This window comes from Pithys albifrons, chromosome 3, assembly GCF_047495875.1.
Source record: "Pithys albifrons albifrons isolate INPA30051 chromosome 3, PitAlb_v1, whole genome shotgun sequence".
NCBI classification, from domain to species: Eukaryota; Metazoa; Chordata; class Aves; order Passeriformes; family Thamnophilidae; genus Pithys; species Pithys albifrons.
This window is the reverse complement of record NC_092460.1, coordinates 81,749,646-81,766,003: the sequence shown is the minus strand read 5'-3', so window position 1 is coordinate 81,766,003 and position 16,358 is coordinate 81,749,646. Positions and strand designations below refer to the sequence as shown.

At 37.2% G+C, this 16,358-nt stretch overlaps 1 protein-coding gene across 2 annotated transcripts in view; it reads right to left on the bottom strand.

Moving 5' to 3' along the window:
- Nucleotides 1-2,620: 2,620 nt before the first annotated feature.
- The window catches only part of MAPK11 (mitogen-activated protein kinase 11), a 32,314-nt gene continuing 18,576 nt past the window's right edge, over nt 2,621-16,358 (bottom strand). The window contains exons 7-12 of one of the 2 annotated variants that reach the window (XM_071552531.1): nt 13,985-14,099; nt 13,789-13,860; nt 12,662-12,741; nt 9,148-9,226; nt 7,620-7,793; nt 2,621-4,100 (exon numbers count right to left, since the gene is read on the bottom strand). In XM_071552531.1, the coding sequence (XP_071408632.1) occupies nt 4,027-4,100; nt 7,620-7,793; nt 9,148-9,226; nt 12,662-12,741; nt 13,789-13,860; nt 13,985-14,099 (594 nt within the window). In that variant the 3' untranslated portion in view covers nt 2,621-4,026. The remainder of the gene's footprint in view (nt 4,101-7,619; nt 7,794-9,147; nt 9,227-12,661; nt 12,742-13,788; nt 13,861-13,984; nt 14,100-16,358) is intronic. The other variant, XM_071552532.1, reaches the window with a different exon arrangement.

The following is a 16,358-nucleotide window of genomic DNA, read 5'->3' as shown; positions in this document are numbered from 1 at the left end:
AGCACTGCTCATCTGTCAGTGATTCTTGGGCCAAGTCAGCAATTTACAGATGTAGCAAACATAAGTAATTTGTGCCAGCAGCTCAATATGGTACTTTTTGAACAGATTCATCTTTGACCACATCCCGAGAGTGGGGAAAGTGGAGATCTGTTTTCTTGTTAATATCCAGGAGCACACATGACAGGAAGAAAGGAAGTAGCTTTTGTATTGACTGCTCCCCACCTCTGTCAAAGGTGCTTTTGCTGCCAACATTCCATCCTTGAAAGGGTTGTCCTCACCCTGACCTTAGGGTGAGCTCACTGTGTGGGATCCTGCAGCATATGGACCCTCCTTCCCTCTTGCTTTCATCTTTTATACCACATCAAAACCACACCAAAAGCACTACTTGGAACTCTGCAACAATGCTGTCTAAATAATGACTCTTGACCTATTGATACATGATATATTTTTTTCAGTGTTGATGACCAAATTTATTATTTCCCCTCCTATAAATTCTTAAAGTTATAAGTAACCCAGCTGTTTCTACTCATGTAGACATTTTGTATCTGCAGGGTATGGCAAGTGATGTCCTCTAACACTGTGCTTTTCCTCCAAACTAACTGTGGTTTTTCTTTCCATTGTAACTTAGAAATTGTTTTATTCTGATCTGCTTTGGCTGTGGCGTATCAATTTACTGTTGCTGGTCTTCAGTGCTTATGAGGTAGAGAGCTTAAAAATAAAAGATGCAGATTCTAAAACTGTAGTGTAGAAGATTTTCCTTTTGCAAAACATTTTACTGCAAGTGATGATAAAATTACTAAATTGGGGTTGCACTTAACAATGATTATGGAGTGAGATGATAAATAGTAGAAGTGATTTCAATTCAGTAGGTGGAGGGATAATGAGCTCTTGTTACTTAAAGGTGAAATTAGGTAAATTCAGACTGGAAGTAAATTGTTAACATCAGTAATTAGCCAGAGAAAGCCCTTGGAGAGCTGTGTTCTCTCAGTGGAAGCCTGAGCTGCCTCCTCTGCTGGGATCATCCAGCTGTGCTCCTTTGAGCTTCCCCTCCATACTTTGCAGGTGGTCAGGGATGATGAGCACCCTAATTTAGTGTGGACTAAAACCTATGCAATTCTCCTCAAATGTACATGCCATTTATAGAGGACCTTCAAAAGCACAATTGTATTAATGAGAGTAAGAGTGTTGCCAGGAGACTAAAACACCACTGTTTAGGCAGGCTCCACTACAAGTTTTGAAAATAACATTTGGGCCATTTAATCAATGCATTTATTAAAGTTTTTTTTGCAAATAAATTTTTATGAAATAAAATCCTTACTTCTATATTTATTTACTCTTTTAAATTTACTTTTAAGCCATCTGCCTTACAGGTTCATGAAGCCTGACAAAGCCCTCACTTCTCAGTATTTACCTCCATTTGCCTGTTGGCATTGGTTGACAAATGTTTTTTTCCATCTGTGTTCGAATGATAAGCATTGTTAGTGCTAAGCCTTCCACCTTTCTGTCCCACTGGGGTACCAGCTTTCCAATTACGCTCTCCTGCTGTTGTAAACTGATAAAGTTACCACATGGCAGTCCCATGTTTGAGTGCCACAAGGGAGCTGGCTACCTGTGCTAGAAAAATACTTTAATTAGTGGCTTTTGAAGTCTAAGTAATTGCCTTAATTTTGCACATCTAGGAAAAAGATGTCTGTCTCCCCACTGTTTTTCTTTACATTAAAATGAGGTGATTTACAGGTTTTGATGGTAATTCATTAAAAATAACTGAGCTATTGTTGCCCATTACTGTCACCTTTGATTAGTTTAAATGTGGGTATGACCATATTCTTCCTACATAATTTATCTCCCAGAAAAAAAAAATCACCTCTGAATGTCAAAGGAAATATTCAGAGGAAGATTCAGAGTTGCCAGAATAAAAAATTTTAGAAGCAATATATAATTTTCTTTCTACCTGCTCAGGTAGCAGAGCTACAGCCACTACAGTTTTATACATCTTTGAAACATTGGCCAACACCCAGGGGATCAGGTTAAACAAATGATGGGACAAACCCCACATTAAATTAATTATTATTGGGTGCATAAAATTTTCGTGTAATCTCTTTTCTTCATCCTTGCCCTTCCAGCTGGAATGGAGCTGCAGAGCAGGCTTGTAATCTTAGTATCAGATTTCCAGGAGAATATAGCACTGAGCTACTTTTCCTTTAACTGGCAAACAATGGAAAAAATATTTAAGACATGACTGAGTGATTATTTTCATTATGCAGTCAGACAAATTACTTAAGGATTTCTAACTTTTTCACCTATTTTAGTCAGCATGAAATTCAGTCATTGCATGATCATTACAGGCCTTATCCAGCTTCACAGGAAGCCAAAGAAATGACGGCCAAAGAGCACTTCAGAGGATTAGCAGGAAATCCACACAGGCATTTACTTTCAGGTTAATATGCCTTGCCGAAAGTTGAACACAAGTGCAGTATTCCACTGGATGCAAGCATTGGATACACTGGCCAACATTATCAAAGCAGTCTATCACTTAATCCACAGATGAGAAAATTCCATTTTCTAGATGAAATGCCTACTTCTCTTTCAGAAAAATCAAAGCTCTTGGACTTGATTTTTTATTTTTTAAATATGTTTATTAAAAAAAAGCTTTTCTTTCTACATAGAAAAGATACAGAGGGAGGTAAATAAATGCCATAGAATCCATTACCTCATGTAATAGCTATACAATTGAATATTAATGACAAAAGTTTCAGAAAACCTAAGTATTATAAAAAGCCACAACCAAAATAACACTTTGACAGAGCAAGAATGAAACACAAAAATGAACAACAGTAAACAACAGTGAATCACAAGTGTGTAGAAAGACACAGCCTGTACACCACAAGAGGCCTTGTGACAAAAGCATGTTCCTGTTACAGTATTATGCCTTCAACAGAGAAATCAGGTAAGTTAATTCTTTAACAAATCTCGGTATCTGGTGTATCCTGCAATTTATTATTCAAATTTCCAACTTTTCAGAGCTGGAAAGCTTTTTAAATTTTGATTAAAAGAAACTCCAATGACAGTGTCTCAAATCCTTAAACCTCCTTGTTTTGTCAGGTCTTCAAATGGCAATTATTAGATTATTTTCCCAAGAATTATGCGAAGAAAAATAAGACAATGCAGAATATTTAATTCAAAGCTGTGAACTGAACTGAGTACTTTTGCACTGCCATTTGTGACAGCCTTTATTGAAGCTTGCTGAAGTCTACAGAGCTTTGCCACAGTACTTTTAAGGCACCTTCCTGTAAACTCAGACAAATTCACCAGCACTCCAGCGACAGCATGGTTAGAAATACCATTGGGAAGGAAAATCATCTCAGAAATGGGTATGCTGTAGATTGAAAAAGCATATAGGGTAAATAATGAGAACAGACACTTGAATGGCAAGAGAAGACAAGGATTTATTTTTACTGACTTTTAAGTGGTGTTAAGACTGCTTGAGAGACATCCAGTAATTGTGTAAGATCACCACAGATGTGACTACATATGCATATTCTGTCTATCTCACTACCACGCCCTCTCATTATAAAGGCACTAACTATAAATAGTATGAAAACAGACAGATAAAATGCCAGAACAAAAAAGGATTGCTTGTATGGACTCCTATGTTTATGTTTGTATACATTCATGCTCTAAATGTACAACTTTAAAATTAATTTATGAGGTCACCTTTATTTTGGCAGTACAACTGATAAAATGAAACATGCAGAACACACAGCTTGACAGAACTCAGTGCATAATTTTGTCAGAATGAAGCAGTTCTTTATCACCCTTTGTGACCTGGGAATACATTCATATTACAAGGCAAAAGAAACCCCACCCAAAACAGATAACATCTGGCTTCTGTGTAATTCATCCGCTTTTCCATATGTTCTCCAACATCTTTGGATAGTAAAATCTACATCTGACCACAGGTTAAATTGGATGGTTATATTTTAACAGTCTTCATAGTGCAGCAAGGCAAGACAGAGCTGCCTGTATTCATTGCTCTATCTCCAGGCTGTCCATTTTTAGGTCGGGTGGTTTAAAGCTAATCACTTCTTCATAGGTAAGTTCTGTAGAGGAAGGGGTAAGGGAAAGAGAAGAATTAGCTGACATTCTCTTCAAAAGAAAAACATTCCAGACAAAACAGTTCTATGGATTCATGTGACTTATAGTTTGTATTTCCAGCCTTTTTAAAGTCCAAATCCAAAATCAGACTGAATTCACTAGGAATCCTCTTAACCTCAGATTACAAATGAGACTAACAAATACTGTTGTTGTACAACATAACTGTCCCCTTTAATTAATTACTGAAACACACAGGCCCTGAAATAGAAACATCAATTATGCTGTCAGATGACCAGCCAAAATGATGTAATAAAATATAATGGAAAATGCACCCAAATAGGTTTTAAAATATACATTTAACTGTGGAGAATGTTCTTTATCATCTCTTAGTCAATTGCCTTCAACCTACAACATTTGCAATTCTGTGCTAATGCCTTGGGATCTTGGTTCTTGACTTTTTTTAAGTTTTACTGTGACTAACATAATTTTAAGGTCCTCTGAAAAAAATTTCTTTTGTCTTCGATGCATGTAACAGTTCTATTTTCATCAAGAAGGGCTTAGCTAGAAACATGGGTTCTCTGCTAGTTTACCTTGCTTTAGGAATAATCCTTTATCTTTCCATGCTGATAGTTGTGTCCTGTTGTCTGCCTCACACATTAATGGAATATCTTGTCAGTGGCTGCCTCTTATGTATTTTCTCAAGTTTGATATTGTATTTTAAGAACCTTCTCCTGCTCACATATAACAAGACTAATAATGCATTACTTCAGGTTCTCTTTTCCAAACAGTGATGTTTAAATCATATCAAACTCATGCCTGTTAGTTTGTTTATTAAATAGTTCTGTCTGAGACAGCTGCTATACCTGCAAGTGTACCTACTCTAAAGAGTATGTAAGAACTCCTCTAAAAAGTATGTAAAAAATCTTCTGCTTGTGCTCTAGTTGTGTTAAACACTATGAGAGCATACAGTGACCCATGTACCAGTTCCAGTGAAGGATTTCTTTGAAAGAAATTCTGCATGGAGAACCCCAGACATGAGAGGATTTGTTACGTGACTCTTTCAGTGACTGACTTGTAGCTAGTAAATAGCATCTGGTTACAGCCAGCTCCAAGGAGGAACTAGAGCAGTCCTGATGAACTTGAAGGAAGTCAGTGGCCTCACAAATTACACCTGGAACTGTATTAGAAATTATTCTTGCTGGCTGTACATTGTATGTTTATGAAGCTCCTTACCCACTTCTTGTGCCAACTACTCAGCAGACATAAGTGCAACTGGAGCAAGAGCAAAGGAGAGAGTGCATAGCATTCAACTCTCAATAGCATAATCTTGGCCTTTAAAATTTTGAAATATTTTCTGATTAAACATGTCAGTAAGAAATCTATGAGCTTAGGCTGCAAGCCTCAGCAGTGTGCAGTGGAGGCCAGGGAAATTCTGAAGTACATTATGTGTATGACAAAGTGTCTGAAATATCATTTTATTTTGGTTTTTGGTCCCTCTTGGGATCCAGTGCCACTGATTCTTAATTTGAACAGAAAAAGAGGAGAAATATGCCAATGACATCTTGGGAAACTGGGTCAATATTTCATGAACACTAAAAACATTTTATGCCATCTTACTTAGATGTGGCACCATGCTATACTTGAAAATAAAAAGTTTATTCCCCAAGATAAAAATATGGTGAGAAGGAAGGAAGAAGAGCTGCATGTCCTGTGTCAGTTTTGAGATTTTTATCTCAGGCCTTTTTCCCTATCCCCCTGTATAAAGAAGGAAATTGACCTGTAGTTCTAGCAAGGATGTGTGTGGCTCAGCTTCTCGACCGAAGACTTGGGAAGGGCTGTCCCCATGTGGGTGTGCCCTTCCAGCCTGCGCAGTGGATTTTAGGTGAGGCTCAGCCTGCGCAGAACTGGCCCCACCGTTTAAGTCCTGAGGTTAATCTGCCACGGCCGAGTGAGCTTGGACAGTGCCAGTGAAGTCCTCGGGACTAGAACCTACAGCACCCGGCATTTCCCAGGAGGTCTCCCATCCAAGTACTAATCCGGGACTGACCCTGCTTAGCTTCCGAGATCTGACGGGATCGGATGTCAGGGAGGCATTTAACTGCCTAGTTATCTAGCAAGGATAGTGATGTAGAAAACAATACATACTAACTATAATGATAAATTATATGATACTACCCTTCCTAGAGAATTCACCTTCACATTCTCATTTCAGTTTAGAAAGTGTTAAGCTAAAATTGCTCCTGAAATAATTTCAACAGAGTTTCATCACAAACAGAAATCAACTTCATGACTCGGAAATTGTTCAAATTTCCTGTTTAAGACTTGGTAAACCAAAAAAGCAGCAGAAAAAGAAAATCATCCACTCCTAAGTATAGCAGCAAATGGAAGACAGGTCTCAACAAACAAGATGTATGGGTGGTGCAGGAGGCTGCCAGATTTTGCAGAGGAGAACATGTGTAAGGAGTAAGTGATGCCAGTCATTCCTCCTTGTTTGTACAGACACAGTAGGCTTCCAGAAAAGCCTTTTCAGGGCTTGAGGTTGTAGAAAGAGCCACGATCCTGCTACTATCTGTCTTCAAGATGTATTTGGTGTAGTCAGTCTGCTTGTCTGCCCTGCAACGCCCACAATAAAACATGGCACAAGGGGAAGGGCAAGAGTAAGACATGGGAGGTTGGTATTCTCCATCATAAACCTAACTACTATGCTAATACATTTTTATGAAACTTTGCAGAGTAAAAAACAGATGAACATTTAATTTATAGAAGACATATTTCATCTTAAGCCAAGGAAAGTCCTTTAATGATAAACAGAAACAATTCGTTTTCTACATTATTCTCAATTTAAAATCTCTAATAAGAAATTTTTAGCATAATATGTCCCCATTAGACAGTGATGAAACTGGATTGCACTTTTCAGTGTACTTGCAACCCAATGTTTAGCCACCCTATTTCTGTGATACTGCAGTGCAATATGACCATGGTGCAAGCATGGAATTAACTAATAAAAAAGGTTATTGCAGTATTTCTCTAAAAAGGGTTCTTGGTGTTGCTTCTAAGTAAAATCATGAACTCTCATCTCAAACAGGAACAATAGCATGGTTTATTTATTAATTCTAATTCCTTGTCTAAGGAATTATTAACAAAATACACATCTGTGAAGAAAATACTACTTTCGGTTCTGAAAAACTAGACCAGAATCACAAGTCATTGCCCTAGGACAGTTACTTCAGCTGGAGATCTGACCTGGAAAACCAAAAGCAAAACAGAATGTATGATTACCTGGTAACTAGCATCAGTTTTTAGTATAAACCTGGTACAGAGATTCTAGTAAGGAGATGATAGAATGGGGGAAGGGAGCGAAGTCCAGAGAGGAAACACAACCCTTTTCACCTCTCCACTCCCACAAGTACACACATGGATTTATTTAGTTTGCCTGAAGCTTCAAAGTTCAAATCCTCTGGTTAGAAACGAAGGAAAACTGTTACTTAAGTAATGTTTTGTCCTGCTGTGTGCAATTCTGATACCTTTCCATTCATCTATGGTTCGCTCCTTATTCTCTATTGACTCGTCGTACAGCTCGGCCTCGGGTTCATCTTCTGGATCGTGATACTGTACAAAGTATGGATGTGCAAGGGCTTCTGCAGCAGTAATTCTTTTATCGCTGTCTAATATAAGCATCTTCTCAAGAAGATCTACAGCTAAAGAAAAAAGAGAAAGTTCAAAGCCAGAAGAGACCACCTCGAAATAAAAAAAGAAGGTAAATGTCTATATACAGTCTAGTCTCACTCACTTTAAACACAGTTAACATTACTGACAAACTCACAAAATTCAGGCAGCGTAAACGAGTTTTGAAGATTTTATACTGCGAGTACAATTTTCAGAGCTGAGGGAAGCTTCTGTTTTGCTTGTGGCATGCACAAAGGTTTATTATAGTCTATTTGAGATCTGGTTCACCTCTTCAGACATCCAAGGACTTAATTCTAAAAAGATCTCTGTGTGCTTATAAGTTAAATATACTGTGCTGGGCATCATGTGCTTAAGTTTGCACTGGTCAGGACGAAGTTAAGTAACTTGTGAATAATAAAATGTGAATATGAGATGCCACTTTTAATTAGCTGCACCAATGAAACAAACAGATGAAAACTCCAAAGCAACTTTAAAGCACCCAGCATAAACAATTGAAGAATACTAGAAATGAGAGATATCTTTAATGAAATTAGTTTTGCATGGAAATTTACCATAATTATTTAAAATATTATTAAAAATTGTTAGTGCTTTCATATGAACATTGGCATTAATTTGTCCTTAGCATATTAATACATATCATGTTCTTATGTACCTGAGGCAAATAAATCCCATTTTTTTGTAAGAAAGTGTTCACAGCTACTTACACTTATAAGAATAAAATTGGCATTAATGCACAGAATGAATTAATAACATTTTAACTTACAGTACTTCCCCTATAATGTGCACTTGGTGGAACTGACCAGGCACTGTAGTGAGATGACTCTGGTGACTCAAATGTGCCCTTTGCCATGTTACAAGAAAAGCTTCAAAGAAACATCTCTTTTGCACAGGCAGAACCAATTGGTTAGACACAAAACCAATTGTGCAGCATCAGACCAAGTGTCTGCCTAGCCCAGTATCCTGTATCCAACAATGACTCATATGTTCCTAGGAAATAATACTCAAAAGGGTCATTCAAACAGCTCTACTTCCTGGTATATTCTTCTGCTTGCCAGCAATTTACAGCTGATGGCCTTCCTGAGCCAGAGGTGATGTCTTTAATCTAGATCTCATGACATTTTTATTTATTCCTGCTATTAGATGGTTTTGCTTTTCATCCATGGACCATTTTCAGAAGAGGTTCCTGTAATCTCCACCAGAAACAAAAGACACAGGCTTCATGAAGGGAAAACAGTCTTAGGATGAAAGGTTAAACAATGCTCTTGTCACTGGTCTGATCATTATTATATGGGATCATATAGCAAAGGAAGGTTTGAGTTCCTATAGTACTGAAAAATGTTATCTGTATTAGTCTAACTTTCTTACCTAATGGATTGGCACCACGAAATACTGCTTTCAAATCCTGTTGAGGCATATGTGGAAGAGATTCAATGTATTTTCTTGCCTAGGAATAAATCATTATACATACCACATGCACAGAGGTTAAATTTTGCTCAATAATACCCACATCAAATATAAAAAAAATTATATTTTTTATGTTTCTTATACATGGAAAACCTTCTTTACATAAAACCATAATGTATGACTTTGTTTTAAGCAGTCACTCTTCTATACTGCACAATAAGCAAGAGTTTTAAGCAGGTATATTTTGGTCTTAAGAGTTGTATGTGTTAGAACTTTTGTTTTCACCTGTGCTTACTGGTTCATTGCAGTGTATCCCCAGGGAACACATGCATCTAATGTTCAATCAGAAACTGAAACCTAAATCATCTTTCAGTTACCCTCAGCAAAGTGGCATAATTCAATCTGCAGCCTTCCCTTCTCTCTTTTTGTTCAACAGTAGCTTCACTAAATAAAGTCTGCTCCCTTGGAATAGATTTTCAGATGTTAAACAGAATTTTTAGCCTGCCTTGTCACTGTGGCTGAGGTAGATGGGCCAGCAAGAGAAGGGGTTGAATGCTGGTCCTAAGGGTTGGGATCAGAAAGAACAGGGAACTCTGAAATGGAACAGTTAAAGAAGAACCAAATGGCTGTTCCCAAATCCATAAAAAAGCCAGCTGGTCTTTGAACAAGCTTTAATCCTTTTAAAACATATTTGTATTACACATACGTCTCTCTCACCTAGCAATCCTGTTAGAAGGACACTATCTGTAGAAAGCTAACTAAGCATCCTTGGCCTACTAAAGATAGCAAAGGAAATAAAGTAGTTCATACTAAGCAGCTCCATGGCTTCAAGTGAGTCATCAGATGGAGAATGGTGGAGTTATCTTCTGGACTATCATGAAGTGACTATGAAATACTATGACATATCACCTGTGCAATCCTGCAACCACACTTGGGAAACAGATCCTGTTTCCTTCACTGTTCTCTCTCAGCCATCACCTTTATTTCTGGAGCTATGATGGACTGACCTAAAGATATTTTAAATCATTGCATAACAAAGCCTCTTTTCAAAATACGTTCCAGTTTAACAAGACGGATATATTTATTTTTATTGCTTCTTGCAAGATGTAAGCATATTCAGTCAAACCTCTAGACTGCCATTAGAGACACATTTCAGAGTCTCACTAAAAGAAGAAAGCCTTTATGCATTACGCCTCAACCTGATACTAGTACTTTCCCTTTTTATTCTGGAGGCTGACAGCCAGGCTTTCTTAAAGGATGATTTCTTCTGAGCAGCTGTAGCCTGTCAGGCAGAGAGGATGTTTACAGACTTCAAGTAAAACACAGGCTTCATTTGCACCCACTTTAAGCCCCTGGAGTTCATAAAGGCACCTAACACCTCCTAGAAGGTCAGGGGTGCTGCTCTTTTTCAGAGCTAAGTCTTCCAGGACACTAGTTTAGATATATACCTATGAACAGCAGAGCAAAAGAGAGCTATTACACGTTCTTGCATGGAAGCTACAGACTAGGGTAGAAACAAGGTAGATTTATCTTATTACAAACATCTGTGGATTTGTGGAGTATTTATTTCTTTAAAGACATCAATCAACATCACAAATCCAAACATGACTGAACAAGGTACTTTGAAAATTACCTCCAACCTTGCCCAGAAGTCCTTCGAAAAGAACATAGACCTATCAAAGGATACTTACCAACCTGTCCCCTCTACTTATATATCCAACACAGAAACCCAATCAACAGAATCCATATGTTTAAATTATTCTGAAATACAAAACAACTCAGTAACTTGTGCTGAAACATCCCATGTGGCTAATCTTTCAGTTTCCAATTCTTTAATCCTCTACTTATAACTCAAAATAGGCTTGGCATTTCAGCAAATCTCTGACCTTGCTCTTAGGGGAATGTTAAAAATTGTCCATGGCTGCAAGGTACATTAAGAAATACGCCAACAATAAGGCCAAATTACATGGTAAAGAAAAACTGAAACAAAAGAACTCCCTTGCAAGTGGCAATTGCCTCCAGCCAAGGTCTGCATCTCCTTTGACATTGCTCCTCTAACCAAGTAGCAGCAGCCCAGAGGTGACCTAGCAGCACTCCCATTCATTAACCTGGTTTTTGAGTTCTCCCTGTGCTCTAAAGTTATAATTACCCCCAGTAAAACAGTTTCGGTACTCCTATAGCTCCTGAGATGCTCTGAAGCACAAGATAGTAAAAGACAAAAGCAGATGCCATTTCTATTAAATAATTAAGGTGCTTAATTCCAGGACCAAAAAGCTCACCATCTTCCAGTTGTGGGTAAATCACACATTTGTATACACTACTTTGAATATGTTACTGCAAAAACTGTAGGATCTTAACAGTAATACATAAAGGCTACCCAAGGACCTGCAAGAGTATAAAAGGACCTATGCTTAGGACAGCACAGTATGAGATTTGCTGGTTGATGCAGTCCCTGGCAAAAGGATGGATGCTTAGTTAGTCTCCTGCCCTGGCCCTTCTCAGGTGCTGGGTACCCAAAAACTCAGGAACTATCCACTGGCTGATGAATTTTCATTAATGCTTGGACCTTCCAGAAATACAGGATTGGTCTGGCTCTCCTCCTGATCCTGTTTACTTAACCCACTAGTGTATTAATTAGCAAGGTCAAAGAAAACTCTTCAATATACACACAAGCTAAAAAACAACCATGGGTATTAGTCTGAAGTGTATAAAGAAAAGGTTTAAGAAAACAGCTGCAGCTCAGGAGGTGTCTGTGGTGCTGTTGTTTATCTGAACTTTTACTGTGCCTATCAATCAATACCACATCTAATTTCTCAGCTGGATATCCATGGTTATTGCTTACAGTGAATCCTTCAAGAATAGCTTCAGCAGAGAAACAAAGTAGAAATTATTCATTTACTAGATTACTCTTTTAAAGAAGTCACATACAGATTTAAAAAGCACACTCTTAAATACAGATGTTATCAAGAAAGTAGACCTCATGCAAGGATACAGAGAAATTAATAAATATGATTTTGAAATTAGGGATCTAAATAGACCACTCATGCAGAACACACATTATTGGATTCTCATATTTCTCTTTGGAATCCTTACAACAATGGAAAGCATAAAAATTACAGAGACATCAGCTTTCATAATGACAATACAATGCTTTGAGCTGAGCATGAGTTTGAGTTTTTTTAATTATACAAATAGCAGCAAATTAAGAGATCATCAGGACTAATTGCTTAACTCCTTTCGAAAACTGAGTACATGAGAGCAAGTACCAAAATTAATCCATCTGATAGTCAAGGGATCTAGATACCTCCAAAAAGCACATTTTTTGAATGGTCACATTGTAGCAGCAAATAAGAGAGATAATTTTAAGGTGTTTGCTCATTTCCAAATCATAGTATATATGTAACACAGCCAGTGACAACAAATGATGCCAACTAGAAAAAGAATGTCACTTAACCAAATGAAGCTGTGAACTCACGTGTTCTGATGATATCTTTGTCAGAAGTTCAGAACTGGGTGTGCCCACAACTTCCATTATTCTCTTTAGTTGATCAATATCTGCATTATTTTAGGGAAATAAACAGCACACTGTCCCTCTGGGTTTAAACAGTTAATGAGCTTCCATGCACAAAACCATGATGTTTAAAAGTATTCAGTAAGACAATTCCACCATAGTTCATGGAAAGATACCAATTCATAGCTGTTGAGCACAATAGAAAGGTCAGCAGGGAAACTTGGTCTCAGCTCTCTTAACAGTATTCCAGGCAATTTTAATATCATGATGTTTTGCACCTGGCAACAGCTTAGTTTTAGCAGAAGTATTTGCTTTTTGAGGGGTTTTGGAGTAGCAAGAAATGTCAATATTCAGTACAGAAGAATGCACCTTTGTTTCTTGTATTAAAAGCTTTCCTCCTCTGATGCAGTTGTTTCCTCATTCCTTATTACATTCTTTTCATCAGCTTTCTTTTATCATTTTACAGCTCTTCTCAGCAATATCTCTCCTTTTTTTTTTTTCCTCTCCTGCGAGCACAGGAAACACCAATGGAAATCTCTGATGCTTCATCAGGGACCACAGCACAGTGCTGCAGAAAAGAGATGGTTTTGTTGCTCTCATGGCATTTCTGGAACTTCCTGGCTTTTTTTACTAACAGGACACAACAGGCCAATTAATTTGCTTTTAAATAGTAAGTTAACTCATTTGCATTTTAGGAAACTCCAGCCTAAAAGTTCTATTTTTAAAAATTGTATTAGCTGATGAAAAACTAGTGCCTTTACCCGGCTGCAGTTTTAGCATATGTTATTTCAATAAGAGCCACACATGGAAGAATTCTACTCTGTTGTAACTATGTTATTATTGAAAGATACACAACAAAGAATAAATGTAACTTACTGCTGTTTAGGAACATCTTATTGGTTTTTATCCTACCAGTGGGTCTCATATTCAGTTGTCATATACACTGAACTGAAAGATTAGCCAATTGTTTACGCTTTTACAAGTTTGTTACGTGAAAAACATTTCTATAGAAACACTCAAGTCCTTAGGAAAAAAAGGAAGAATTAGAGAGTATTTTTATAGCTGCATTTTAAGTTTTATATTAAGGATACAATCGTTTCCTGGAAATAGAGCCTTCCCTTTCAACAGCTCTGCCATGATACATCCAACTGACCATATGTCAACTGCCAAAAAAACAGAGAGAAAAATGTGTACGATGAATCAAAGTGATCCTTGAACACAGTTGCCTCTTGGTTTAAAACTATCACTACATCCAGCTGTACCAAAACGCAAGCCTTCACAGTTTACCTGTTTGATTGTAGTGCATCCAGTTTAACATAATTTCTGGAGCTCTGTACCATCTTGTTGCAACATATCCAGTCATTTCATCATCAGTTTGTCGAGCTAAACCAAAGTCTAAAATCTACAGAATAAAAATAAATAATAATTTTTTAAAAATCCCCTTTCACTTTTCTTATAGGTCCTGATTTTCCCCATTACTCATTTTTGAGCTTACCACAGTCCCTCACTACCGGTGAAGTAAAACAGGAACACTCTGTGGATGAGCTCATCTGCTCTCCCTGCTGAATCCCTGCAGCCTGGGGGTCTGCATAAAGATGCTTCCACTGCAATGACCCTGGCCCTTTGTTCTCTAAGGTAAACTTGACATTTTGCCTCAAGTTCCACTTTCCATTGACATTCATTTGCTAAAAATAAGCAATGTTGCTATAAAAAAATGAAACACTATTATCAACTGGGAGTGTTTGTGTAAAATGCCAACAGCAAGTGCCAGTGGCCATTTAAAGACCACCCGAGCTGATCACAAAACTGCAGAATTTCTGTTTTTTCCCTCTTATGTCTAAGCATTTACCCAAATCATGCATCAGTCCAATGCCACTGAGAGAGAAACATATATCCTGCATAACAAGGAAGATTTAAATCACATACGATCTTTTTTCAGTAGAACTTGCCCACCAAAGCAAGAAAGGAGCTCTGTTTAGGTACACATAGGCTTGACTGCAAAATGTTCCCCTCCATATGCTTTCCCTTGCTTAGTTTACATTGATGGTAAGTTATTTCAATTGAATTTTTTCTGCTCATTTCTTTGTTTTCTGTTCTATCTCTGATTAGTCTATGTCCCACTAATTATGGACCCTCGCTCTAAGACAGTCTGCTGTGAAAGGCTACCATCTGAGCCTGGGTGCTGTTAAGTCAGTTATCTGAGCTAGCCAGCATCTCTTCACATAGAAATGTGAATAAGATCATTGAGTATCTCCCACAGTGAGATTCAGGATTATTTATTAAGCTGATGGCTAATCCTTTTCATTGGCAATAAGAAAATTTCAATAGCATAATTCAAACTTCCTCAGTTATAATCGAATTAAAAGATATAAAAAGTCTAAATAAAAATATTAAGATATGAATAACATATTAACAGCTTTATCTCTAATATACTTTAAAAGCATAATGTATTTCTTATATAGGGAAGGAAAAATGTATGAGGCAAGCAAGGCACAAACAGTGTCATGAAACTCAAACACTAATGCCCTTATTTTAATAAGGGGTTTTGAAATATTTTTCCCTAACAGCTGATCCCTTCTATCAAATATGTACACACTCATTTTCTTTCTTTTTGCTTCTAGTTTGTTTTTGTTCTTACTTGGAAATATCCACTAGTTTGTTCTGCTAAAAATAATTTGAGGAAGTAAAGCTATAAATATAAAAAAAGCTGAGAGTGGTGTAACAAATGCTAAGCAGGGAGGTGCACAGATAGCATAATAATAGAAAAAAAACAGTAAAAGTCCCCTTTAGTCAGTACAAAAAGACAGCACACATTTTAGAGTGCATGATCAGAAACAGATGAACCATAAAATTTCACAGATGCTGAACATATATGTGTGAAGACATTAAAGAGATAATCATGAAACTTGCTGAGCATCTGCAAGTGTCACTAAATCAAAGAGGAACTACAGTTTCTCACCACAAATCCAGATTAGTGCAAGAACCTAACTGCACTGCTCTTATTCACTACTGTGATTTTTTGCTGATCTTGTAGTATTTGAAGTCTTTTCTTAAATCTCTCGCAGCTGGAATAAAGTGATTACATCAGAGTATTAGAAACAGGGGGAAAGATGTTTCTGGCTGTCATGGAAAAATGCTAAACTTCTCATTCTTAGGCTTAAAGGCTTAGAAAGCTATAAGACATCTCTTCCTTTTCCTGTGTCTCATGCTTATTATGTAATATTGTACCACACAGATACACAAAGAGATGTATTTATATGTGTATATTAAAGTAGCACCTGAGAAGCATGGATTACAGGGTTCTTTTTGGTTGGCTGGGGGTTTTTTTGTTTGTTTCTTTACTGCCTGCAACTGATAATAGTGGTATTTTTTTTGCCATCATTCTTTAATTTCGTTTATATGTTCTACAGTTATAAAAATGAAAGTTTTTACAAGGTTTCATCTAAACATGGCAGATGCAGATACATATCACAGGTCAGATTTCCAAGATATACTTAGTTAAGTACTCACTCACAGGCCAAATTATTAGCTGTGTACCATCTGTGGGGTATATAGGGATGAATATTTTGCAAAGATTCTTGCATTCATACTAAGTAAGCATTTGGGAGGAAAAACATGCTCACGGAAATGGTTTTTCTATGCCAGGGAGAAACACTAGCAA